General features: G+C 41.9%; 2 protein-coding genes across 7 annotated transcripts; one reads left to right on the plus strand and one right to left on the minus strand.

Annotated features, from left to right (window-relative positions):
* The first annotated feature begins 819 nt into the window (after positions 1–819).
* Positions 820–27573, plus strand: CHURC1 (churchill domain containing 1). Of its 6 annotated transcripts, XR_011568959.1 has the most exons (6): positions 820–974; positions 9165–9300; positions 11291–11364; positions 11983–12182; positions 15016–16750; positions 25233–27573. XR_011568959.1 is itself a non-coding variant. In XM_070797710.1 (5 exons), the coding sequence occupies exons 1-4, from the start codon at positions 855–857 to the stop codon at positions 12166–12168; spliced, it is 516 nt and encodes a 171-aa protein (XP_070653811.1). In that variant the 5' UTR covers positions 820–854; the 3' UTR covers positions 12169–12182; positions 16778–19188. The 6 variants fall into 6 exon arrangements, 5 of the variants coding, with proteins under 5 accessions (XP_070653811.1, XP_070653812.1, XP_019824632.1 ...); XM_070797710.1 differs by lacking the exons at positions 15016–16750; positions 25233–27573 and adding an exon at positions 16778–19188; XM_070797711.1 differs by lacking the exons at positions 15016–16750; positions 25233–27573 and adding an exon at positions 16778–19188 and having other exon boundaries at positions 11294–11364.
* Positions 22263–25723, minus strand: GPX2 (glutathione peroxidase 2). The gene is made up of 2 exons (XM_019969069.2): positions 25500–25723; positions 22263–22936 (listed from the first exon to the last, which is right to left on the minus strand). Exons 1-2 carry the CDS (start codon positions 25719–25721, stop codon positions 22586–22588), a joined length of 573 nt encoding a protein of 190 aa, XP_019824628.1. The 5' UTR covers positions 25722–25723; the 3' UTR covers positions 22263–22585.
* Positions 27574–27916: the final 343 nt, after the last annotated feature.

Below are 27916 nucleotides of genomic sequence, written 5' to 3' on the forward strand. Positions count from 1 at the left end.
ACATGTGGCTACTGGCTATTATATTAAAAAGGTGCAGAGCCCAGGGTAGGAACCAAGTCCTATCTTGGTTGGCTGAGTAGCTTTGTTATCCTAGATAAGACCTTTAACCACTCATTTCCTTGGTTTCCTCCAGCGGGCTCTGGGACGGTCATTTCTTATTAACGCTTTGTGGTCTTTTTAAGAGATTCTCTGCAGAGCTATACATAAATGGCTCTTCCCAAACACTTCATTTATTGCTTATTCACCTGCCAAGATCTGAACTATCACTCTCACTGCCCTAAGAAATGGTATAAAGTGAAAGTGAAGTCGCTCAGTTGTGTCCGACTCTTTGCGACCCCATGGACTGTAGCCTACCAGGCTCCTCCCTTCATGGGATTCTCCAGGCAAGAGTATTGGAGTGGGTTGCCATTTCATTCTCCAGGGGATCTTCCTGACCCAGGGATCGAACCCAGGTCTCCCGCATTCCAGGCAGACGCTTCAACCTCTGAGCCACCAGGGAAGCCCAAGAAATGGTATAAAAATGTATCCAAATTATAATTTCAGCTTTATATATATGGAGTAAGTCGAGGAAGTGAGAAAGAATTCCCTCTCGTGAGTATTGTGGCTTGCCTTTCTGTCAGCCTAGCCTCAGGAAGGCACCTGTTAGAATTTTGCTTGGTCCAAGAGCCCTTTCCCCTTCCCGCCACAAGGTCCATGGTCCCTTCCGCTCTATTAGGAAGGTTTCCTAAGTCCTCTTGGCTCTCAGTTCTTGTTGTCTGAGAAAACAGACCCTGCCCTAACAACCGTTGCTAAGGGGCGGAGACTTGGAATTGGTTCCTGAGACCAAATACTCCAGGATCTAATACTGTGGGCGCATGCGGCGACCTTCTTTGAACTCTCGCGAGGTTTCGTCTTCCCGGAAGCACCGAAGGATCTTCGCTGATAACGGCGTCGCGATGTGTGTGGACTGTGTGGAGAAGGAATATCCCAACCGGGTGAGCGAGTGGGCGCCGAGAACTGCCCGCTCCCTTGGGCCATGGCCGCCCCTGAGGCTTCTCGTACCCCTGGGAGGTCTGGCGTGGGGCGGACTCAGCCGCTCCACCCCATCCAGTGACCCGGTAGCTGTATCTAGGTACCTGACAGTGGGGACAGCCTTCAGCCGTCGTTTCCTGCAGATCCCCACCCTGGAGACTGGGAGCAGCCGTCGCTTCATTTCTCTTGAGCTCCAGGGGAGGGAAAAAAAATCCTACCACCACCACCAACCCAGCCGAGAACAGAGTTCGCCCCCACCCCTACCCTGGTCTTATCCTCAAGCTTGATTTGATGGCATTCAGTGCTCCTCCCGAATTCGAGCGCTAGAAGGGACCTCTGAAGTCATCTGTTCTAACCCAATTTTGCTGATGAAATTAATGTCTGGAGGCGGCAAATCTCTTGCCAAAGTTCACATTCTAGTTAGTATGAAAGGCAAGACTGGAATTCTGGTTTCCTTGCTGTTAACCTTCTTTTAAATCTCGGTTCCTTTCAGGCTCAGGAAATCGCGAAGCTTGTTTACTCTCGTTTCGTTCAACGTATAGTTACTGAACATTTGTATGCGTGTTAACTTGCGAGCCGTCGAAGAGCGTACGTTTACAGGGTCACGTGGCTAGCAAAAAATGACTAGTACCTAAATACTATTCAGGTGTAGAGAAGGGGGAGAGCAATAGGAAATAGTGGTGTTCTCCCCAAAGAAAGGTGGCGTTCATTTGAGACTTGGGTGGAAAAGGAAAGGAAGAACTGAAGGCTGGGAGAAATAACAAGGATTCTCATATAGGCTGCTTCTGTCTCTTTAATAATTTGAGTAATACTTAGTCTTTTGGGGGAGAAGGAAATGGCAACCCACTCCAGTGTTCTTGCCTGGAGAATCCCAGGGATGGTGGAGCCTGATGGGCTGCCATCTATGGGGTCGCACAGAGTCGGACACGACTAAAGCGACTTAGCAGCAGCAGCAGTAGTCTTTTGGGAGGCTTTTATAGTACATCATGAACACTTATATCGTATAACCTCTTTGAAAGTAAAGGTCTAGCATTATATAAAAAAAAGTAAAAAGATGTATCCTGAATGACCTGGCAATTCCGATTCTAGAGAAATAAATGCATGTTCCTGGAGAATGTTCATAACGGCATTGTTTGTGGTGGTGGTGGTTTAGCCACTAAGTCGTGTCCAACTCTTGAGACCCCATGGACTGTAGCCTGCCAGGCCCCTCTGTCTATGGGATTCTCCAGGCAAGAACACTGGAGTGGGTTGCCAGGCTGGAAAAATGTGGTGTGGTCATAGAACAGAAAGCCGTGAGTGAATGGAGCAGTGGCTCTCAACTGGGAGCAGTTCTGCCTCCTGAGGGAATTGGACAATAGCGGGAGATATTTTTGGTTATCAAGACTGCGGTCCTACAGACACTTAATAGGTAGAGGCCTTATGCCTTTACATTTCACATACTTTTCTGTATTATGGTCTATTTCATACTTTTTTTTTTTTTTAAGTTTAAAGAGAGATTTTTGTGAATCCAGTAATGAAAACTGCACATTATAAGCACCATGAGGAAGATGTTTGCTGTGGATAATATATTAAATTGGGGAATTCCCTGCCTCGGCTTCCACTGCAGGGGAAACAGGTTCAATCCCTGGTCCGGGAACTAAGATCTCATATGCCGAGGTGAGGCCAGGAGAAAAAAAAAAAGTATATATATATATATAGTTAGATTTTTAAGAGTTGAGCTTATCAAAAGACAAAAATTATATTGAAGTTTAGACTATACACTTTAGGCTTTGGACAGCCATCCAAAAAAAAAAGAATAAGGAAACGACTCTGAAACCTGCTATATAGGAAAGTGGATCGTATGGTTGTATGTTGAGATGATGGGATGGGGGAAAATGTAAAAGGACAGCCGTACAGAGCATTTGGGGAAACCAAATGGCAGCTGTAGTTATAGGCATGAGATGATGAAGACGTCATATCAAAGAAAGAATTAACAGGACTAAAGCAATTTAATGTAGGAGGGAAGAAGGGAAGAGCATTCATAATCTCAAGAGTTTTCTATCTAGGCAGCTGGGAACTTTGGAAGTATTACAGAAGTTTGAGCCATATGGGAAGGAGAACCAAAATTGGGGGAGCAAATGATCAGATTGCTTTTTTTTTTTAAATCATGTTTCATGTGAGGTTGAAACTGTAACACTCCAGGAATAGAGTAAAAATATAGGAAGACCGTTTGGGTAAGAGATTCAAACAGATGAGTCAACCAAATAAAGGAGTCAGGAAGAATTTGTTCACTTAGGAAAAGAATGTAGAGAATCAACCAGTGTCGAGAACTGAGCTTCAAGGATTAAATGAATTTAGAAAGTGAAAATAAAAGTAGAGGAAGAAAATAAAAGTAAAGCTTTGAGGTGATTGGAAAACCAGGAAAGTGCCTGAAGCAGTTTTCTCTGATTTTTATTCTGTTCTAAAGTTATTAAAAACTGTCATGAGGAAGAATTGGACTTTTATTTGAAATTCCAGAAGGCAGATTCAGAAATAATTAGTGGATGGATGTTAGGGGGCTATAGGCTTTAAATCAGAATAAAGAACTTTCTAACAGATTTTTTTTTTTTTTAATGGAATGGGTAACCTTAAAGAAATTGAACTCTGCTTTTCATTCAGTAGAGACTAAATGATGTCTCGAAGTCTCAGGGATCCCTCCAACTCTGGGATTTTTTTTGAAGTCATGAGATACTTTTAAGGACAGTAAGAGCAGAAGCCATTCTGCTTGAACCTAGCAAAGAAAAAGGTACTAAGGTGGTAGTAGCAAGTATAGTCCACTTATTCAGAAAATTTGGCAGAGAAAAATGACGGGTTAACATGTTGGGTAGGTCTAAATGCAGAATGAGCAGGTAATAAATAGTTAATTGTCTAGGCTTCCCTTGTGGCTCAGCTGGTAAAGAATCCACCTGCAATGCAGGAGACCTGAGTTCGATCCCTGGGTTGGGAAGATCCCCTAGAGAAAGGAAAAGCTACCCACTATGGTATTCTGGCCTGGAGAATTCCATGGACCGTATAGTCCATGGGGTCGAAAAGAGTCGGACACAACTGAGGGACTTTCATTTCACTTGGTTTCCTAAAATGGCTGGACTTCGGTGGTGAATGTTTTTCACAGCCTAGAAGATTTCTTACAGAGCTCTGGCCCTCTTGTTTGTAATGTTACACCAAGAACTTGAAGTCAGACTTGAATCGAATTGGAAATGAACCATACTAATTTTTTGAACTCAACTTTTTTTACTCAACTATGAACCAGATTACTTTTTTTCATTTAGAAAAGCATTTAGCAAACCAGTTAGAACTAGAACTCTACTGCATTTTCTAAAATAACTGATTAGGCACAAAATTGTAATAAAACATTTCTATATCAAATTAGAAATGAAACCTATACTTCATATAGTTCAAGTTTCGGCTTTAACATTCTTAGTAATGTACCAGCAATACAGAAATAGAGCATAAATTTAGATTAATCAGAGGGAAGTAATCAGTGTAAATTTGTTACATATTTAAATTAGAAATTATGTTTTATATACTTTACTTTAAAATTAAACTATGAAAGTTCCTGTACTCAGATTGTTGTTTGCATGTGCATGTTTGCTCAGTCATGTCTGACTCCTTGTGACCCTATGGAGTATAGCCTACTAGGCTCCTCTGTCCATGGGTCTCTCCAGGCAAGAATACTGCAGTGGGTTGCCATAGCTTACTCCAGGGAATTTTCCCTGACCCAGGGCTCGAACTCATGTCATCTCCTGTATTGGCAGGCAGATTCTGTACCACTGCACCACCTAGGAAGCCCAAATTGTTGTTTAGCATCAAATCATATTTAATTAAATGCTGAGTCTGATATATAATTTGTAAAACAGTTGTATGGAAATGGATGCTGCATTTTAAAATGTCTATATTAAAAAAAAAACAAACACACAGGGGACTGTTCTGGTGGTCCAGCAGCTAAGACTCCTCGCTCCCAGTGCAGGGGTGTCGGGTTTGAACCATGGTCAGGGGACTAAATTCTATATGCCACATTGTGATTGCAGCCATGAAATTAAAAGACGCTTACTCCTTGGAAGGAAAGTTATGACCAACCTAGATAGCATATTCAAAAGCAGAGACATTACTTTGCCAACAAAGGTCCATCTAGTCAAGGCTATGGTTTTTCCAGTAGTCATGTATGGATGTGAGAGTTGGACTGTGAAGAAAGCTGAGCGCCAAAGAATTGATGCTTTTGAACTGTGGTGTTGGAGAAGACTCTTGAGGGTCCCTTGGACTGCAAGGAGATCCAACCAGTCCATTCTAAAGTAAATCAGTCTGGGTGTTCATTGGAAGGACTGATGCTAAAGCTGAAACTCCAATACTTTGGCCACCTCATGCAAAGAGTTGACTCATTGGAAAAGACTCTGATGCTGAGAGGGATTGGGGGCAGGAGGAGAAGGGGATGACAGAGGATGAGATGGCTGGATGGCATCACCGACTCGAAGGACGTGAGTGTGAGTGAACTCCGGGAGTTGGTGATGGACAGGGATGCCTGGCGTGCTGCGATTCATGGGGTCGCAAAGAGTTGGACACGACTGAGCAACTGAACTGAACTGAAGACCTGGAGCAACCAAATAAATATTTTAAAAACAATCTGGAATCAGTAACTTAACTTTCCACTCTAAGACACTGAAAAAGCAAGAGCAGACAACCCAAAGCAAGCACTAGAAATGATACAGATTAGAGTGGCAATGAATGAAATAGGAGATAATAGAAAATGGAGAAAATCAGCAAAATTAAAATTTGGTTCTTTAAAAACTGTATTTTCCAGTTTTAAGTACTCCCTGTCAAAACATATACACTGATAACTTATTCCATCTGAAATAATAGTGTTTTTGAAAGAAACAAACTGGCCCAATCCTTGTCAATATATTTGCAGATTTCTCAAATTTGTAAGATTTTATCATAATATACTTTCATCCTAATTATCATCATAGTGTTTAACCATTTCTTGCTACGTATTTGTATACCTTTATAGATCTTCAACCAGGATTTGGCTGAATCACATTTTCTAAAGATTGTTACCTTTTGACTTTTTTTCCTGTCTTCTTCAAACTGTTATAGCTTACTATTATTACTGCTGAGTTGATTTAGATTTTATTCTTCTCTTTCCTCCTGCTGTGAAAACCTCAAACACTTCTCTGAATACTGTATTCTTTAATTTTCTTTCCCAAATTTGAACATTAATAATCTTGCTTCATCTAATAAAATAATCATGCCTCACTGATGAAGGTTACCCTCACTTTCAAATGACCAGGGCCCTTAGAGAAAGCCCCATCAGTTTCTTGGGTACTTTACTTGCATTTTCCCATTTCAAGAATTTATTTCCTTACCTCACAACATGTACATAGGTATCTTTTCTCTTCCTTCAGTATTTAGAGTTTACATTTGGCCTGCTTATATGGTCAGATTACAGAGGTTAGACCATATTATATAAAGTGCCTGTGTTTATGTGTGCACTTGTGCTCAGAGTTCTGTTAATAATTTATTTGAACATGGTATTTAGATGTTTATTCTTTTAAGAGTTTTTAAAAAATTCCTTAATTTCTTGAAGTCTTTGACAGTCAACTTTTCTGGATTCAAGGCAGTACCAGTTCAGACCGCAACAGGCTTTTTGTCAAAGTTTATTAATTCTAGCTGAGCTATTTAAAATCCTAAAAGATAATGCTGTTAAAGTGCTGCACTCAATATGCCAGAAAATTTGGAAAACTCAACAATGACCACAGGACTGGAAAAGGTCAGTTTTTATTCCAGTCTCAGAAAGGCAATGGCAACCCACTCCAGTGTTCTTGCCTGGAGAATCCCAGGGACAGGGGAGCCTGATGGGCTGCCGTTTATGGGGTTGCACAGAGTCGGACACGACTGAAGTGACAGAAGCAGCAGCAGAAAGGCAATGCCAAAGAATGTTCAAACTACCATAGAGTTGCCCTCATTTCCCATGCTAGCAAAGTAATGCTCAAAATCCTTCAAGCTAGGCTTCAACAGTACATAAACCAAGAACTTACAGATATATAAGTTGGATTTAGAAAAAGCAGAGGAACCAGAGATCAAATTGCCAACTTTTGTTGGATTGTAGAAAAAGCAAAGGAATTTCTATTTCATTGACTACACTAAACATCTGTTTCATTGAAAAACATCTATTTCATTGACTAAACTAAAGCCTTTGACTGTGTAGATCACAACAAACTGTGGAAAATTCATAGAGATGGGAATACCAGACCACTTTACCTGCCTCCTGAGAAACCTGTATGAAGGTCAAGAAGCAATAGTTAGCATCGGACATGGAGCAGTGGACTGGTTCATAATTGGGAAACTAGTTCGTCAAGGCTGTATATTGTCACCCTGCTTATTTAATTTTTATGCAGAGTACATCATGTGAAATGTCAGGCTGGGTGACTCAAAAGCTGGAACAGTGTCGCCAGGAGAAATATCAACAACCTCAGGTATGCACATGATACCACTCTGCTGGTAGAAGGTGAAGAGGAACTAAAGAGCCTCTTGATGAAGGTGAAAGAAGAGAGTGAAAAAACTGGCTTAAAACTCAACCTTAAAAAACCTAAGATCATGGCATCTGGTCCTATTACTTCATGGCAAATAGTTGGGGAAAAAGTGGAAACAGAGGCAGATTTATTTTCTTGGGCTCCAAAATTACTGTGGACAGTGACTGCAGCCACCATATTAAAAGATGCTTGCTCCTTGGAAGAAAAGCTATGACAAACCCAGACAACATATTAAAAAGCAGAGACCTTACTTTGCCAACAAAGGTCCGTATAGTTAAAACTGGGTTTTTCCAGTAGTCATGTATGGATGTGAGAGTTGGACTGTAAAAGAAGGCTGAGCGCTGAAGAATTGATGCTTTTGAATTGTGCTGGAAAAAAACCTTGAGAGTCCCTTGGACTGCAAGGAGATCAAACCAGTCAATCCTAAAGGAAATCAACCCTGAATATTCATTGGAAGGACTGATACTGAAGCTAAAGGTCCAATTCTTTGGCCACCTGATGCAAAGAGCCAACTCATTGGAAAAGACCCTGATGCTGGAAAAGATTGAGGGCAGGAGGAGAAGCGGGCAACAGAGGATGAGATGGTTGGATAGCATCACCGACTTAATGGTCATGAGTTTGAGCAAACTCCGGGAGATTGTGAAGGAAGGGGAAGCCTGGCATGCTGCAGTCCATGGGGTCACAAAGAATTGGACATGACTTAGCAACTGAACAGCAACAACAATCATCTAACTAGGAAAAGAACTTGAAAAAGAATAGATATATGTGTATATAAAACTGAATCACTTTGCTGTACACCTGGAGCTAACACAACATTGTTAAATCAACTATACTTCAATATAAAATAAATAAGGTTAATTAGGTTGCTTATGAATAAATTAAGTTCTGAACAATTACTAGTAAGGCTTTAGCAAAGACCTCACTTGAGCCAGGAACATGTTATTTACAGTTTCTTAGTTACAGTTTCTTTCTCTTTTAAATGTCATGGTGTCAATCTGATGAATTACAGAAATTACCTTCTCTGCCTGAATCACACATATCCTAAGGACTGATATCTATAAGACCTGAAAGTTTATTTCTCTTTATTTATTTTCTGATATTTTTAAGGCTTGAGAAAATGCTTTTTCGACAGTCAACTGAACATCACATTGCATAAGATCATTTTTATTATTGGCTCAGAGTTTCCATTTTGATTAAATTTTCATTCTAGTTTTATGATACCTCATTTAGTGGTGTTGACTATTAGATTTTCTAACTTTTCCTTTTCATGTGTTATATTAAGACTTCATTAAAAAAAAAAAAAAAGACTTCATTAAGTTGTTTCTAAATGTCCAATTGCATTTAGTCTTCTCTCTTAAACACAGTTACAGACTTCAGAGACTTATAGCCCTAACACTGCCTCAGGTTTATTTACTATGAATAATACTTCTAGAGGAAAGCTAGTAATTTCAAAAATTACTTGGCATAAACTTCAAGCAAGTAAATTGTGGTCATGTTTTTTGCCTTTAGAGACTTTAAGTCTATTAATCATTTTCTCCAAGGATTTTGAAATATAAGAAAATTAAATCTCCCCCCAAAAAGAAAATTAAATCCCTGTTTTTCTTATTTTAGGGTAACATCTGCCTGGAAAGTGGATCTTTCTTGCTGAACTTTACAGGCTGTGCAGTGTGCAATAAGCGAGATTTTATGCTGATCACAAACAAATCTTTGAAAGAGGAAGACGGAGAAGAAATAGTTACCTATGATCGTAAGTGGACTCTCTTTTTAACATCTAAGTCTGTTAGTAGATGTCATCTTTTGGGAACTAGGTTGTGCACAGTATTATGAGGTCTATATTACTATCATATTGCAACACATAATCACTAGGTTTTTAAGAGGAGAATATAGGTAACATCTCATGTATCTAGCAACATCATATATTCCACATAAATGACTTGCAGATAGCTGAAGTTTATGATTTAGGCACCAGTTTTCTTTTGTTTATCTTTAAAGACTATGTCTTCTGAAACAAGATATAGGGACTTTTTTTTAAACTTAGGCTCATCCATGTGAATTTTCACCTTCTACTATAGTATAATGCAATGATGTGCTTCAGCAGCTCTTAAGTGTTTAGGGCTGTTTGTCCTTACACTAAATGGCTCTGAGAAACAATTTTTTTAAGTCTTATTTCTGCTTTTATAGTTTTTGTCTCTTTTTGTTATTGTCAGTCTATCATTTCTTTTGCTGCTGTAAGGATGGATGCCATCTTGATGTGCTGTTCCTCATCCTTGATACTGGGAAATGAAATAAATAACTATGTGTAATAAAAAATCAGTTCTGAGGTTGGCACTAAGAATCTCTGAGTAAATTTACATACACGTAGACTTTAGTGCGGAGAAGGCAGTGGCACCCCACTCCAGTACTCTTGCCTGGAAAATCCCATGGACGGAGGAGCCTGGTGGGCTGCAGTCCATGGGGTCGCGAAGAGTCGGACACGACTGAGCGACTTCACTTTCACTTTTCACTTTCATGCATTGGAGAAGGAAATGGCAACCCACTCCAGTGTTCTTGCCTGGAGAAATCCCAGGGACCGGGGAGCCTGGTGGGCTGCCATCTATGGGGTCGCATAGAGTTGGACACGACTGAAGCGACTTAGCAGCAGCAGACTTTAGTGCTCAGATATTGTGGAAGCTATTTTAACTATTCACATTTCCTTTTTGATTGTCTCCTGATTTTTTGGTATTCTGACTATATGAAATAAATGTGTAAATAATGATATTTTTAAAGAAGGATGAAAAAGACACTAAGCCTTTAGAATAGAGTCAGAAAATAGAAAAATGTTCTACATTAGAAGAATCTTCTTTCTTTCAGCATATTTAATTTTTATTTTTCTAGATAGAGGATAGTGGTCAAAAGCAAGGGCTCTGGAGTGAGAAAGCTTGGGTTTGAATTCTGGTTCCAACACTTCCTAACTCAGCGTGGTCTTCCTAGTTACTTACACACAGTGTGCCTTTTTTTCCTTATCCTTACAAACGGCTTCCCTGGTGGCTCAGCTGGTAGGGAATCTGCCTGCAATGTGGGAGACCTGATCCCTGGGTTAGGAAGATCCCCTGGAAAAGGGAATGGCCACGCACTTCAGTATTCTGGCCTGGAGAATTCCATGTATAGTCCATGGGATTGCAAAGAGTTGGACATGACTGAGCAACTTTTAACTTCACTTCATTTCACAAAGGTGATAAGAATAGTATCTACCTTGTTGGGTTTTGAGAAGATTAAGTGAATAAACAGATAAAAAGTGTGTAGTATCTGGCACACAATAAGCACTCAATACATCATAGCTATTATAATATTGTTTTTACTAGAGTCTTATTACTGCTAAATTCACTTTAATGTCTTGTGTTAGCTTTTTGTTTATGTTTGGGTAGTAGCACAGTTTCTATCATTCCTGAGAATAAAAGCTCCTATATAATTAGGTAGGTCCAGCTAGTTTAAAAAATACACAAATCTGTTAATTGATTACCTTAGCTTCCAGTGGGAATTGCACATTAAGTCTCTGAGTTCAGGCCCTTAATTATATAGTGTTGCTGTGTAATAGAGTCTGAATTTTTTTTATCAAGGGGGATATTACAATGGGTTTCCTTTGTGTTAAATTTGGCAGAGTTAAGATTTTTTTAAAGCAATACCATGCTAAGAATAGAAATTTTACTGTCTTCAGACACCATCTAAGATTTAATTATTTAAGTCTCTCTCTGTTTCAGCAGATCTTTGTAAGAATTGTCATCATGTAATAGCCAGGCATGAGTATACGTTCAGTATCATGGATGAATTTCAGGTAAATGTATATATGTGGGTGTGTTATTGAGGGGAAGGGGGATAAGAAGAGTACACTTGACAAATCTGGGTATAATCTTCGTAAATGAAGTGCTCCCAGATGTTAGAGGAGACCATCCCTCTCTTCCACTTGTGTAAGGTGAGACAGACACTTTAGATGTGGGTGGATCTGTTCAAACCTGTCTTCACAAGAGTCACAAAGCAAAATGCACGCCTTACAGATGATATCGCTGCCCTGTCATTTTTGCTTATAAAGAGTAGCACCTTATGGCTTCTTGTAAGGTTACCATTGGGCCTCTTTTTTCTCTACCCAGTTATTTGATTGCACAGTTGTTGGCTTTAAGTGTTGGTCTGCCCACTGCCACCATTCTTGTAGAGCATGGAAATCGTGACCATGAGATTATCTTTGTTTCTGTTGTAGGACTGTAGTCAGCAACTCTGTGGTCTCAATTTTGATAGGATATTTGAATATTATTTGATAAGTAAAATAACACAATAGGTGTATCATGGTTGGAGGAGAGAAGCTGAACCACTGTAAGGGTAGAGAATAGGGATCTATTAAAAGATTAGTCCTTATACAACTGTGAGAGCATGTGAAGAATTCTACAAAATCCTACAGGCTGGTATAGGCCTGCAGTTGCTGAAGATTCACAGATCTAACAGTGAGGGAGAAGAGCTGGACAGTGGGGAGAGCCACGGACAAACTGGGAACCCAAGGACACACTCCCCTGTGTCCGCCCCTCACTGCCTCCACTTTCAAGGCTTCAGATTGAGTTACTTATTTCCTGTGAACTACATGTCATAGGATATAAATGTCAGGTAAGAGCTTTTTACTGTCAAGGGAATTTTGGTTTTTTGGTACTACTATGATTAGGGAAAAAATCTTCTACAGTAGAATCTTATAAAATAGTACAAGAGAACCACTTTCATTTTTACTTCAGTGTGGAAGAAGGCACTTAGTCACCTGTCAGAATCTGGTCTAATATCTTGTGGTCCATCTAAATAACATCCTGACCGCATCTCCCCAGCATCCAAAAATTATGCCTCAAAGATTCTTATATAATAGGTGTCTCTTTGGGCAAAATCAAGATCTCAGTGAATGAGTAGTGGCCAAATAGGGGAGTGAACATGTCAAGGACTTAAAGGAGCATCTCTCTCCATTCATGGGAGGACAGGTGTGCTTATAGCTATTTTCCAGCGGTTCCTGAAGCTCCTGTGAGGTTTTTAGAGTCCCTAAGTGAATCTTGAGATTGCCTGTTTATGCCCTAATTGAGCCATAGTGTGTCACCACCACGAGACCAAGGCCTAGCAGATTTTCCTTTATGACTGAGCACAGCCACTTTCAAAGCTGTCCCAGAAGTTCTTTGGGGTAGGAAGAAGGGAAAGGAAGATGGCTGTAGTCACAATGCCTAGATAGTGTGGAATTCTCTTGGGAATAAACTCGTTTTTAAACTGCACTCTACCTCCAGTTCTCTCTTTCCCAACATCCACTCCCTGCCACCCCCGTGTTCTTTATTTTGCTATCAGCATATTTGTCTTAAAATGATGCTTTCAGACTACCTCTTTGGCTTTTCTAGAATAGCTATCTTTAGCTCCAGTATACTGCCCAAGCCTCCCATCCCAAGGTTCTCACTGGGTTGGCAGCCTTCCTTTCTCTCATTTCTCACTGCTCTCCTTTTGCACACCATTCATAGCATTGTCCCAGCTTTAGTCTCTCCTCTTTCCCTCCTGTTGTAAAAAGTGTTATTTCCTCCTCTCTGTTATCCCCACAATGCATTTCCTCAGGAACTTCATGTTACCTTCTCTCCTCCTAGCTTTTTCTCAATGAGATTTAAAGCATTTTTACATTAAATGTATTTAGTTCTTCTGTATTTGTTAAAAGTAAATTAAAATTCTTTTGTTTCACTCAGTTACTTCTTTGATTCATCCTCTGATCATCTCTCTCCTTCCTTTTGCTTCTTTACTTGAATAGCTCTTTACCCTATTTTCCTTATTTCCCTTTGCTCCTCCTAACAATCTACAAATTGGTTTTCCCTTTACTTTCGAATTTCAAATTTCACTTTACTTTCAAATTTCATTTTCACTTTACTGAAATTATTCTCTCATAGATTCCCTATAATGTAGCCAAATCCTATGACCTTGCCTTCTTATCTCTCTTAATGTCTTTCTGGATCTGGTTTTTTTAACCATTGTCTTTTTGGAGCATTTTATCTTCTGGGGTCCATAGTGCTAGACTTTTTTCTTTTTAAATCATTTTGACAGTTGCCTTGCTTTCTCTGTGGTTTCCTTTCCTATTTCTCCCTGACATCTTTTCTCCTGAGCTTTGGCCTCTGGTCTAGGAACCTACTCTTTACTCTCTCAGATACTGAGCACACATAGACTCAGTCTCTGATGAAACCTAGGGTATGTCCTGGATCTCCTTCTCTAACCCTAATGTTCCCTCTGCCCTCCTTTCTCCCTTTGTTTCTCTTTCTTTTGTTTGGCTCCACTGTCACGCTTCATGTGAAGGACCATACCGCTCAAACCTAAAATACTGCAGCAGTCTCCACACTGTAGTCATGCACACTGCCCTCAAGTTAATCTTCTGGAAACACCCCATCCTGACACTCCTCTGCTGCTCCTTACGCGGTGTACTTGCCCTGTTCCATATCACTGTCTTTATCTGTGCTGTTTCCTTTACTTAACTTGTCCCTTTCACTGTGTTCAAGCTAACTAAATCTTACCTCTTTTAAGCTGTACTTAAATTGTGTCTCCTTCTGCTTCTTAGTAATCTAGCCCTTTTTTGAACTCTTCTTGTATCTATTGCAGCCCCCGATTCGTAACTAGTCAATTGGTAACTTCTATCTCAGCCTGATGACCCCAAGGAGTCCTCATTCTCAGCTGCTGTGACTTACTTTCCTCAGCCTCCCACTCCAGCCCCCATCTTATTCCAACAGTAGTTCAGGTTCAGGGTGGGATTCCCACTGTTGGTAATGTTTTGCTTTGTTTGAAATGTCTTACGAGAAATTTAAATCAGAAGTAGGCAGACTAGGACTTCCAGAGGTCCCGTGGTTAAGACTCCATGCTTCCACTGCAGGGGCCTCAGGTATACTCCCTCAGGTACACCCCGAAGTTCTGCATGCCACGGGGTGTGGTCAAAAGAGAAAAAGGCAGAATAGTGTGTTAATCTTCAGTTCCCAGCTTCAGTTTGCTTTATTTGTACCTCTCAGGATTACTTTGAAGCAAATCCCAAACATTTACTACTTCTGTAAATATTTCAATATGAAGCTCTAAAAGATAAAGATTCTGTTTTTAAGTAGATTCATTTTTAACAAACAATGTTGTTAAAATAAGATTTTCTTATGGCAAGTGTTGAGGGGAAAGTAGAGACATAAGTACAGAGTTTAAATGGAAAATAAGTTGTAAGTGATTACAGGCATCCTGTATTTTTTATATCACCCTAAAATCCATTAAAAGGGCTATATATTTGCCTCAGTAAAGAAGAGGGAAACTGAGACTGCTTTTTCTTTGTCTGTGGACCAGGGAAGGAGAGGACCGAGGGTCAGAATTAGCAGGTAGTAATAGAGGGAAGAGCCCCGTGGGACCCTCAGTGTAAAACACAGGATCTGATCTTACCCAAAGGGAATTCCACCCACCCCACCATTTCTTCCAGATCACTCCCCTCAGGCTTTGCCCAGGTGGAGCCTTTGAAGATCTCCGTGAATGACTAGGAGGAATTCTGATTCTCCTAACTTGGCCAATTTGGGTGAAAAGTGTCCTGATCCCACCATATTCTTGGCAGCACAAGAAGATATGTTCCTGGCATCCCAAGTGAGAATTCTAGACATATTTTCCCACAGAAACACTTCTCTGTGTGGTTAGATTCTATAGGAGTTGTGCAGTATAAATTTAAAAGACTCCCTGGATTTCCCTGGGAACCTAACTGCATTGTGTAATGTTACTTCTGTGGGAAACTGCTTCTGCATTCCAAATAATTGACCTGCAATGAAATTTGGATTCCAGACTGCCTATAAATTAAAGATTATAGGTATAATCAGTCTTACTGATTTAACAGTTTTTCCAGATTATACCATATGTTAGGTTTTTTCTTTCTGTCAAGTTGCACTGTAAATTTTGCAAGGTCAGACCTTGTCCTCACCTTTTCCCATGTCTGCCAGTGTGCCTGGCATATTACAGAGCCTTTAGGCACTTAATGAAAACTTGTCATTGGGTAGGTTGGTTGAAAATTCAAATAGTTGTCTAGCTTCACATATTTTCCCATATTGGGTTTATTATTATTTTCTTCTTCTTTTCCAGTGAGAGGTTGACATTCTACTAGTAATGTCTAGTGCGTGAAAGCAGAATTTGAAAGCAGTAAAACCTTGGAGAGAGTGGGTTTTAACTATTTTTGATTCATGAGACTCTTATTTGTTTGCTGAGCTCTAGCCTCTATTTCTACTGTGTGAGTGGAATAGACTTTAAAATTAAATGTGGTCTTTCAGGAAACAGTCTTTCTACTGCTATAACTAAGTCCTCCTGCTGAACTCTCTAGCAAGAAATGGTAGCAGTTGCTGGTTCTGAGTCTTCGTACTGTGGTCACTGTTTACCTCTTTGACCCTCTCTAGTGACTGTTCAGACCCATGAAACTCAAACTGCCTTGACTGATCAATTTCCAGCAGCCAGCAATCTCAATGTCAGGTGTGGAAATACTAATAGATTTAGTATAGATGCTTGTTTTCCTAAAGAAGATAAAAGGTTTTTAAGTAAAAGATTTGAAAGAAATATGTTTCTATAGTTTATGACCATATTACAAATTCTAGAAATGAACAGCTATAAAAACAGAACTTTGCCCTGAGGATTTTTGCTTAAAACAAAATACCTTCTGTCGCCAGTCTGGACATTTGTTAAGCCCAGGAAACATAAAACTCCTTAAAAAGATCAAATTCTAGAAAACTAGCTATCTAAATATGAGACATGAGATACTAGTGGATTTAACATAATTGTTTATTTTAAAAATTGTTTCTGTTGCGTATTAGTGTTGAATATCTTAGAAAGGAACAGCTCTAAGAACAGAAATTTGTCCTCAGGGGCGCACACTCAAATTGTTTCATTACTTTAAATAGCAGCACTGAGTAAGCCCAGTATATGTGTTTTCCAAATCCAGGAAGTAGCCATGCCTTTCCAAGATGACATTCTTGTAAACATAGTAAATACAGCATAGAGCATCAGCATGTATTAAATTTATATAAACAAAATGTTGTGGGTTACACAGACTAAACCTAAGACTTCACTTATAGGAAGAAAGTTGAAGAAATTGATCTACTGTACAGATAGTATATCCATGACAGTTTACAGAGGACAGGTTCACCAGAGAAAGTTATGAAGGCTGTTTCTGCTGGTTCCTCAAGGTAATTGTGCACTTTCTCTTGTTCCAGGAATATACCATGCTGTGTCTGTTATGTGGTAAAGCCGAAGATACTATCAGTATTCTCCCGGACGACCCCCGACAAATGACTCTGTTATTCTAAGCATCCTTCTGCAGTTCTGTAATAACACTGTTGTGTTGGTTTACAATACAGCAAGCCTGATGATTTGCTTAGTTTATAATGGAAATTATTTGCATATTATTTTTTGCTGCTTAGACTCACCTGTTCTTTGAAAGAAAAAGAGTTCCCTGGCAGTCCAGTTGTTAGAACTTGGCACTTTCACTGCTGTGGCCAGCATTCAGTCCCTGGCTGGGAAACTAAGACCCCACAAGCTGTGTAGTGCAGGCCCCACTGCCCCCACAACAGAAATAATTTAGGAGATTGCTGAGCTCTTCTGCTAAAGTTCCCAGTGTGTATCAGTGCAGCCAGGATGAGGCATCTTTGTTAGCTGTAAGTGGCTGAAAAAGAACTAGGATGGAAAGCACAACTAGTGCCCACATCTCGGTTCCAACAACAGGAATCTAGGACTCCGTGGAGAAGTGACTGAGTCTAGGACTGGGGCAGTAAATGTACAAGGTGAGCTTGGAGTATCTTGAGCCATAAAAAAAGGAAGTGCTTGAAGGGAAATCACAGTGACTGGGAGTATGTCAAAGGGACAGAAGAACCCCCCAAAGAACCTCCCAGTGACCAAGGCTGGAACAATCTGAGCAACAAAATAAAGTAGTATGGGATTATAACCCAAACTATAAAATAAATATTCATGAGTCCCTATGTGAATGACTGAATAAATACATATATTGGAGAGAATAGTTAAGTCCCCCACATAGGAAAATTTCAAATAATGTATGTAGATACTCCTAACTCCTTAACTATGGGTTTACATGACTTCCTTCCAAAGAGTAGAGTATGGAAAGGGGGAAAAGTAATTTTAACTTTTATTTCAATGAGAGATCTGACAGACATTAGCCTGGTGATCAAGATTAACATCACTGATGATAAGCCATGTTGATAGCATTACTCTTGATATGTGATAAGAATGACATGTTACCTTTGGGGTCTTCCTCCCCCAAACCCAAAACTTCAGTCTAATCATGAGAAAAACTTCAGATAAATCCGTTGAGAGAGAAATCCCAATTGAGGAAAATACCTGACCAGTACTCCTCAAAACTGTCAAGGTCGTCAAAGAAAGGAAATCTGAGGAGCTCTCATAGCCATAAAGAGCCTAAAGACACATGACTATTAAATGTAATCTGGTATCCTGAATGAGATCCTGCACCAGAAAAAGGACATTTGGTAAAACTAAGGAAATCTGAATAAAGAACAGACTTTAGTTAATAAAGTAGAATGGTTTCAGTTGCTCTAAAGAGATCTTACCTTGCATAGTTGAAAGAACACTGGCTTGGGTGTTGTAAAACCTGGCATTTAGGCCTCTGCCATTTGGTAGCAGTATAACCATTAAGCAAAGCGTCATGCTAGACTTTATTGTCTCTATAGAATCGCTGTAGTATAAATTGATATTATACTTCATGGTATTGTTAGAAGATTCAAAAATCATGTAAATGTAAAATGCTTTGGAAGGCATATAAAGTACTAGATAGGATGAGATTGTTTTAGTTAGTTCTCATTCTGAAATCAAAACTTAAGCGTCAGGCATTAAAGCAGAATTGTTTCTTGTTCTTATCTCAGACCCTCCGAACGGAGTGAGCCAAGTTGTTGATATCAGGAGAAAGCTTTGTTATGTAACAGGAATAATGATAATAGCTGAGGTTTACTGAATACTTACTATGTGCCAAGGCCATTTTAAGCACTTGTTTCGTCCTCATTAACCATTCCATGAGGGTAGGTACTATTGTTACCCAGTTTTAGAGCCAGATAAACTAAGGCAAAAAGAAGTTAAGCAACTGAGTCCAGGTCACGTAGTACAGTGATGCTCTCACAGTCATAGTGTTCAGTACACATGAAGTGTGAGAGTCTGGCAAGGTTAGGAAGAGGTCGAGAATATCAGTGACAGCACTCTGAGGAATCTGGGCATGTCAGACTAAGATTTATTATTCAGAAAAGTAACGCAGCTGTTCTTAGGGATCAGTTGTTTTATTCCTGGAAAATGTTTTCCACTTTCTGCAAATCTATATCTGACCTGCTGAGGAAATCATTTAGTGAATTGAATCCAGAAAGCAGAGAAAATGTTTCATTACTTTAAATAGCAGCACTAAGCCCATTATAGTTTCTGAATTGTCCCTTCTTGGAGTTTGCTATTACTTCCAACTTAAGTCTTTTGGAGTTCAAGAGTATGAATTTATATGCCCTTCCCAATATCCTCATGTCTATAATTATCTGTTTTTGGACAATATATTACAAAAAATTTAAACGTAAGATCCTACTTATATATTTCATTATTATTAAACCAGCATTGTACTGTGTTTGGCGATCTTCCTTATATATCTTATAGCATTTTTTGGTGGATCTAATAGAACAAAGACCTCTTAAATGCAGTTCTACTTCTGTATTTCTCTGTTTAAGTAAAGGGGAACCAGGCAAAAGCATTTGTCTTCTTTACGTCTTTCTCTGAGATGTAAGAAGAAGAAAGGACCTTCGTGGGAGTGTAGTGGGAAACATGAACTTGTGCTGGCATCTCATTCTTTCTCTCCCTGCTTCATGATGTACAGGCTGGGGTCGACCTAGTCAGGCTCCTGAAACTCAAAGCTCAGCATGTTTGCTATAGTTTTAATTTGCTCTATCTTACTCAAATGGTCTTGAGTTCTCCAAATGCTAATTAATTGACATGTGATATAGTCTAGACAGAGGCAGATATGGTTTGTTAGCTTGTAAGTCATCACTAAGAAGTATACATTCACTGTCGTTTATTTCAATGTAACAAGAATCCTTTTCAGTTTCATTCTTTTTTGTAAGCAAAGCTAAGTTAAACTTGACAGAATTTGAGGCTGTCAGTTTTAAAATGTATGTTTCTTGACTATAGTACAAGTCTCTATTGTGAGATATGCTGTGGTTGGGTAGAAGGGAAATCAAGAGACCTGGGTTTGAAACTTGCTCTGCCACCTGCTCATTGTGGGATGTTGGGCAAGTCATTCTCTCTGTACCTTGACTTCTATAGTGGAAAAGTAGACACAATCATGCCTCCTTCACAGAGTTTTAAAATCATGATATAATGTTAATTGAAAGCATCATTAGGTCATACAGTCTGTGTACAGGCAGCTGTCAGGGGTCTGCAGGAACTCTGAGATAGAAGAAAGCACGGTTGTGTCATGGTTAATTGTAGAAGCTTTGGAGTCAGACTGAGCTGGGTTTAACTTTCAACCCTGCCCCTCACTAGACCTTTGTCCTTGAAAAGTTTCTTTCTCCATTACCAACTCTTTAAATAGAGATAAATATTCCTCAGGATCAGTATGAGGATTAAATAACCTAGAGTATAGAAAGTACTTAGGGCAGTGTAGGGGTATGGTATATGGTAATTTGGATGATGGTTGTGATGGTGATTATAAGAAATCACTAGATTTGAAATCACCTGTAAACATTTGGCTTGGACTTTCTTAATCTTAAAGTGAGGAGATTTAGTTATGGGAACATAGTTATGGAAATAACCATCAGTTTCAGTCTATGTATCTGGGCCCCTAAAATCACTTATTCTAAACTGTATTTTTTGTAAGAGCCCTAGAGGAATGATTCTCTCTGTCCCTCCTCTAAAGTAGCATTATTTCAGCACTTCTGGGAAAGCCTATTTATAGGACTTCTTGCTTCCTGAGTGCCCCTGGGGAAATTTGATTAAAACATCATGTTGATCTAGAAAAGTGGGTGATTACATTAAGGTTTGCCATGGCTGTTTATGACCATAAACTGATACATCTGAGGATGTAAAGGGGACAAACAAGATGAGGAATAAAGGAAATAATTCCTCATTTCTGAAGCAAACAACATTTCCCTGCCCAAATGAGGAGCCCTCTTCTAGCACCATGGCCCATTCTGACTCTGCAAAATCACTTATAGTGTAATTCACATTCCTTTGGGACTCTCTAAATAATTCTCTAAACTTGAGCCTCCTGGGGAAGACCCAAGACATTGTTCTGGCATATGAGGTCCCCAGTTGCCTATGGCATAGTGTCCGTGCCCAGGAAAGCTGGCTCTGCTGTTGGACGTCAGAGCAGGCAATGGCACTGTGAAGATGATGAACAAATCATGCCGGCATTCCACAGGAAGTCCCATTTTATTTCTGCAGGGAAGCAGTTTTTACTCTAGAATCAGTGCTTAATCTTGCCCCCTACGAAAAAAATAGAACCCATACCCTAGCTGTTGGCTCTGACAGTAGAAATCTTAAAAGGCTTGAGTTCTCAAGAGTCAAGTTAAGGGCGACCTTAATTTAGCAGGAGGCCTTCAGAAACATGCCAGGGGATTCCCACTGTACCACTCAGGTTACCGTTTTGAAATAAAGCACCATCGATGACAGCTTTAGTAGAAGGTCAGACAGTGGGGATCCTTAACCTCTATCCCACATTTACTTTTCAGATGATGTGAGTGCTTGGAAAACAGTTATGGGGAACATCCTAGAAAAAGAATTTTCCCCTCCGCGTGGGGTTCTCAAACTGATGTGTCCAGCTGGGAGAATTGTCCCTGAGAAGTAAAATATTCCATATAGTGATCGAAGAAGGAGAGGCAAAATGAGGTTTCCAGGAAGAGGTTTGTGGGACAGAGTGGGGGGCGGTGACTCTTCTTTTCTAGAGTATGACAGAGCCTGGCCTCGGTGGTGCTTTTGAGAGCACCTGCACTAGGTGAGGAATCGAGGGCACCATCCTTCCAAGCCATTCGGCAGAACTCTGTCCTCACAGAGAACAGCTATCATGTCGGGTTATAAACAGTCTGACTGTCTGAAGGGAGGCCCTCTCCCTTCCCTGCCCTCACAGGAAGTGAAACCAACCGTCCACGCCTAAACTTATCCCTTTTGTGAATGTGGGCGTGTGAGAACGATAGGGGTGTAATGCGAACTTTAAAAAGAAGGGCGAGTCCATCTAACAATGCATCCAAAACAAACATTACTCCACTAGGTGCTCAGGAGATGGGCAAAGAGCTCTTTGTGTTCCCTGTAACTGTCCCTGCCACACCCTTTCTGTCAGTAAGTGGACCAAATTCACTGTCTCAAGATGCAGATAACGTTTGGTCAGCCCAGTACCCACAGAGGAACTGACATCTTCCTAACTGGAATCCTCTGACCACCTTCCCAGTGCTTCTGCCACTTCCCCTTTCTTCTCATTATCACCTTCTTTCCTCAGTCCGGAAGAAGAGCCATAAAGGAATAAGACAGTTCACATTTCCCGAAACCACCTGCCACTGTTGACCTTTACCAGAGCTTGCTTTCCGGACAGGAATTGGGGCGTCCCCTTGATCAGAGGCCCCCTCCTCAGCTTTTGCGTGCTGCCCACCCCCAGTTCTGCCTGCAGCCCTGCCACCCCTCCCCACTTGGTCAAGGAAAAAGACACACAGAGCCTGGCCGTTTCCACACCCACCCTTTATTGGACTCAGCCCACAGGCTGGCTCCAGGCCTTCACTCTTCTCAAACACCGCCCATACAGATTTAGGAAGGTGCCATCATTCTGTGAAGACACAGAGCCCACCCATGTCTTGGAGCCTCAGGTTGAATCACCAACCAGAAGGTTGCGGGTAGGGGAAGGAAACAGGCAGACCAGAAAGGCAAGGCTCTTCAGTGAAGGGGATGTTCTGAAGGGAAAGCCTGGGCCCAGCAGTCTTCTGAGGGCACAGTGAATGCTCAGGAAAGACGCTCAGGGCGGGAGGAGATAGACCTGCTAGTGTCTATATGGCAACTTTGAGGAGGCGCTTGATGTCAGGCTCGATGTTGATGGTTTGGAAGGTGCGGCTGTAGCGGCGGAAGGGCTCCCCTTCCGGCCCAATGAGGAACTTCTCAAAGTTCCAGGACACATCTGAGCGGCGCACGGGGCTCCAAATGATGAACTTGGGATCGGTCATGAGGGAAAACGGGTCATCATAAGGGTAGGGGAGCTTATCCTTCAGGTAGGCAAAGACAGGATGCTCATTCTGACCATTCACATCACACTTCTGGACAAGGGTGAAGGTGGGCTGGAACCCACCCCCAGGGCGGACGTACTTGAGGCTGTTCAAGATCTCTTCATTCTGACAGTTCTCCTGGGGGAGCAAAGAGACAAAGCTTGGAAAAGGCAAGGGGAAGATGGAGAATCTACACAGCCTTTCACTCTTCTGTACTCCGCAGGGTCATTCTTTCTAGGTATCTTCCCCCTTCCTGAAGAAGGCAGTGGCACCCCACTTCAGTACTCTTGCCTGGAAAATCCCATGGGTGGAGGAGCCTGGTAGGCTGCAGTCTATCCCCCTTCCTATTCCGTCTTTTCTTCATTCGTTTTGCCCTACTATTGACTCAGAGTTTTCCCTCTCAGAGCTATTGTCCTGATGGTTTGCTGTTGTTTCTGAAAGTTCTCAAAGATCCTAGTTTGGCTGTTCTTGTACTGAAGATTTAGCGCTTTTGAGCTGTTGCTTCTCTCTCGATCTACCCTGAGCAGTTCTTAGGGTATGTCTGAATCTTCAAGGAACCTTCAGCTCAGGGAAGTAGAAAAGGAAAGGGGGCTCAGGTCACACTGCCTAGAACCCTTCTTCCACTTATGTAGCTGCAGGCACACACACACATACACAGAGCCTGCACACACTCACATCTGCATGCACACACATTCACATGCCTGCCACCACCTTCCCTTTCCTTCTGCCCTGATTGTGCCTCTCTTCTAATTACCTGTGAGTGTTGAATATAGCCTCGGCCTCTGCCCTACTCAGCTCCTCAAACTAAAGGTGAAATTGAAGTCTAGAAGAATGGGATTTATAGCTTCTTCCTTTCATCTTGCCTCGTCCTCAATCTGAAGTACAAGTAGGAGAAAACTTTGATGAAGGAGAACCCCATCCAAGGAAGACTAGCTTTCAGGTGCCATATAAAGATAAAATAGATTAGCACCAACAATGAATGTACTGTATATGAAATTACTTCATGGCCACCAGGCATGAATTAAATAGGATAAAGGGTTTAGGCTTCTGGAATAGGCCAGGGGAAGGGGAAGTTACGGAAATAAGTGCAAGAAGGGCAAAAGTTGTGCATGTGTAATTATGGTTCCTTCCTCTTAGACCTCACCCTCAGCTAGAATGCTTTAGCTCTCAACCCATTACCTGTCTTCTCTCCCTGCTGCCAGCCCTGTCTTATCCCTGCTTAGGATTCTCCACCCCTGACAACCCTCAAAGGCCCATGGAAACCCTTATTTTCCACCCCCACCCCCAAGTCTAAGAGTCCGGTATCTCCCTCTGGGAAAAAGTTCCCGCCTCTGACCTACTAGAACCGATTAGTACAGTCAGTTCCAGGCCGTCATGACATCTTGAGCCCAGAGTTGATGCCTATTAAAGTCTTATCTCCTAATGCACATGGCTGGCTGGCTACTGGTACATTATGAATTCCCTCCAGCAACTGGCTGGCCTGAAGTGGTGGCTGGAGGCACCTGTGAGGAGGTTTTGCCTCTTCTATCTCTCTCGTCCTGGCCACGTCTAGAAACGGAGTTGAGACGGGGACGGTACAGTGAGAGCACTCATGGTTTGGGCTCAGGTCTGTCACAACCAGTGACATTTCAGCCTTCCTGCCTGTATCTCTGCCAATCTCTTCCTTGCCTTCAGGCCTCTGTGAATTGAACCAAAGGGATTATAATTGGAGGGTTCACTTAGGGACATTCTGCCTGCTTGTGCTATTAAAATCCTAAGTGAAAATAGAAGAATCCCTAAAAGATAACTTGAGGTGTGTGGGCTAAAGATGTGTAACAACTTGACCCACTAATCAGGGACATTGAGGAGCATATGATACCCAGAGGCAACACACGCACTTTATAAACCCTTTGCCTTCCCCCAAATTCACTGTCCACTTGGCTGCTTTCAAACAAACAAAACCTTTCAATCTAAATAATAAAGTTGCTTGCTTTTTCATATTTATATTTTCCAAGTTACTTTTGTAGCTCTTACACTATCAACCTCACAATAATCCTTCGTGCCCAGCTCTTCTGACCCCATAGACTGTAGCCCACCAGGCTTCTCTGTCCATGGGATTTCCCAGGCAAGAATACTGGAACGAGTTGCCATTTCCTTTTCCAGGGGGTCTTCCCGACCCAGGGATCGAATCCTTGTCTCCTACACTCAGGCAGATTCTTTACTGCCGAGCCACCAGGGAAGCCCTCCTATATGAGACAAGTGGTATTATCCCTAGTTTATGGATGAGGAAACCAAAACAGAAAAATTGAGTGGGCACTGACCCATTAAATAGCAGAATCAAGTCTAGTGAGAACAACGGTCTCCTGAGTCAGTTCAATCCTAATTTGATTCTTTATCTTCTGTTTCCTCCATCATTCATTCAACAAATATTTAATGAATGTCTTCTGTACCCTAGGCACCAAGGACACAGTGCAGAGAAAACCAGACCTGGTACCAACCCTCATGGAGTGAGTGTAGTGGGAAGACAAGAAACCATGAAATCCACATCTTTGGTGTGCTGTCACAGACAGACTCATACTGACTTCCCCCGGTACTCACCTGTACCTATAGACCTTGCTTAACAAAACATACCCCATAATTCCAGACACTCCAGCACACAGTCATTCTCCCCCTCTCCTTAGTCCTCTAGAGCTTCAGCAGTCCAAGTCCAGGGACCTCTCACCTGATGTCCAAATTGATTGCAAGGGAAGCCAAGAACCACCAGACGCCTGGGGAAGCGGCATTGCAGCTCGTTGAGTTGGGTGAAGTCCCGGGTGGTTGTGCCTCAAAGCGAGGCCACGTTCTCAATCAGCACTGCCCTGCCTCGGAATGTATTGAAATCTACCTTCTCCCCATCCAGGCTGATAGCACTGAGGTCGTAGAAGGACTTGGCAATGTAAGCCATGATGGACGTGCAGAGTGAGTGGCAGAGCCTTGTGAGCCCACTTAAGGGTCGATTAAAGGGGTGGGGAGGAAGGAGGAGCCAGGAAGGATCTCACAATGGGGCTTTGAGCATCCCCAGGATGACTTAGCAAAAATAGTCACCTACCTGTAAGTGCTGTTTGAACAAGAAACTTGCTCCTCCTATTTACAGACTGAACAAAGCCACCTCCCTGCCCCACCCCGTTGGCAACCTGGGAAGGGCCAATGTGTTATCTCTGAGTAGACATCAATAATTCACTGCTTGCGGGAAACCAGAGCCCCAGTGGTCGGAGAGGAGGAAAAAAGGGAGGGAGGGAAGCAAGACTGACTCCTGTTTGCCCCAGCAAGTGGTTTTCACTTGGCACAGACGTTTATTGCATGCCTGCTGAGTGCTGAGCTGTGAACTGTGCAGTCGAGAGGCCAGGGTCTGCCTCGGGCTGAACGATAAGGAAGGGAATTGGGTGCATGTCCCCTTGACTCAGACTACCATCGAAATACACGTTACCATTTCCATTTCTCTCTTTGGCCATTACCTTCCACAAGCATAAAATCAAAGGGACCCTTGGGAGGATGCTGTGTGATTTTCTAAAATAATGGCTTTTGGTGCTTCAGCTTGCACCCAGTCTGAAGAGGTGAGGCTGTGTTTGTCTTGAAAAGTCTTTCAGTGAATGATGGTACTTGTCCCAGAGGGTACATCTGCCCTTGCCCCTGCTCTGAGCCATCTCCTCTAATACCCCTCACCCTGCTCCCAAAGGGTCAGGAGGATGCAGTCGATTGTGGCTGGGATAACAGAGAGGAGTCACAGAGCAGGTGGGTAAACTCGGGGAGGGGGTTTACCTTTTTTCAGACAAAGGCTCAGGTCCTGAAGACTTTCCAGAGGCAGTTGTGCTGGTCATTCTCCACAGAAGAAAGTGTGCAAGGAGTCGAAGCTGCTGTGGTTCTAGACCCAGCTAAGCCACTCAGTTTTTCAACACATCTGGGGACCTCCTAAGGGCTCTCAGGGGAGCAGAGCTTCGGAAGCCCACAGAAACTATAAAGGCCTAATACTTTATTCTTCCAAACGCCCATGGATGCAACAAATCAGGGGTTTGTTTTGTTTCTTATTTATTTTTTAATGCCTGGATTTTTCCATCAGTAAAGCTGGCAATTAGGCTTTACCTGGTTTGGGGATTTTAGAGTGAAATTTCAATAACAGTGCAGTTGTTTACTAGAGAGTGTGTTCACAGGTATGTGTCCCTTGGGAACCATCTCCAAGAACAAGAAGAAACCAGGCTGGGGAGCAGCTGGTCTTGAGAATCTGATTTGCTGGGAGGATGGAGCAACTCTCCAGGAAGTGCCTGGCTTTTCTATGTTTTGTAGCCTATTCATGGCTGTTCTTGGCAACAAGGAAGCCCATATATCTCCACGGGCTGCTCCCCACAAACAAGTCTCCATTACCTAAGTGGGGAGGGAATCCTTTGCCACTAGAAGAGGCGGCAGGAAACACAGAGGGAAGTGTGTTCCCTGCTGAGGCTGGGTGGAATTCCTGGGAAAAACCAATAAACGTCCCCCCGAAGCCACTGAGTCAGAACTTGGCCCTGACAGTGGGCTAAACTTTAACATGAAATTGCCAGATTCACCTGCATGCCTGGCACTCCCCAAGTACTCTCAGGCTTCCAGACGCCTCTTACTGACTGCCCTTCTGGGACCCTCTCCAGGAAGACCATGCAAATCTTGAGATGAGAGGTAGGGGTGCTCTCTTCCTTAGGTACACGCCATCCCTTTTCTCCAGGACACTTTGAGTCACCCGGGCTCTCTCTCACCTTACATGATTGAAGAAAATTGATGAAGCTCTGCTAAGGTAGCTCTTTGTTTCCAACTTTCCCTCAAACTGTCCCATTTTTCAGAAGCTTGTAATTTTGGACGTGCACTAACGCAGCTTTCTACAAGGACAGTTGTTCTGGAAACGGCACTGGCTTAATAGGCAGAAAGCCTCTGTCAGCGGCTCCCAACTCTGGCTGCAAATGAGAATTGCTAGTAGAGATTTTTCTCAATAGAAATCCCAAGCTTCCCCTCCAGAGATTTCAGTTCCGGCTGGTCCTTTTCAGCTTGACTACCATTGTTCCTTGGGGCCCTTAAGCACCCATTCCCTTTTCCCTTGAACCTGGATAATCACCTTCCTTATCTCACAGAGAAGTG

The sequence above is a fragment of the Bos indicus genome, chromosome 10 (genome assembly GCF_029378745.1).
Source record: "Bos indicus isolate NIAB-ARS_2022 breed Sahiwal x Tharparkar chromosome 10, NIAB-ARS_B.indTharparkar_mat_pri_1.0, whole genome shotgun sequence".
Lineage (NCBI taxonomy): Eukaryota > Metazoa > Chordata > Mammalia > Artiodactyla > Bovidae > Bos > Bos indicus.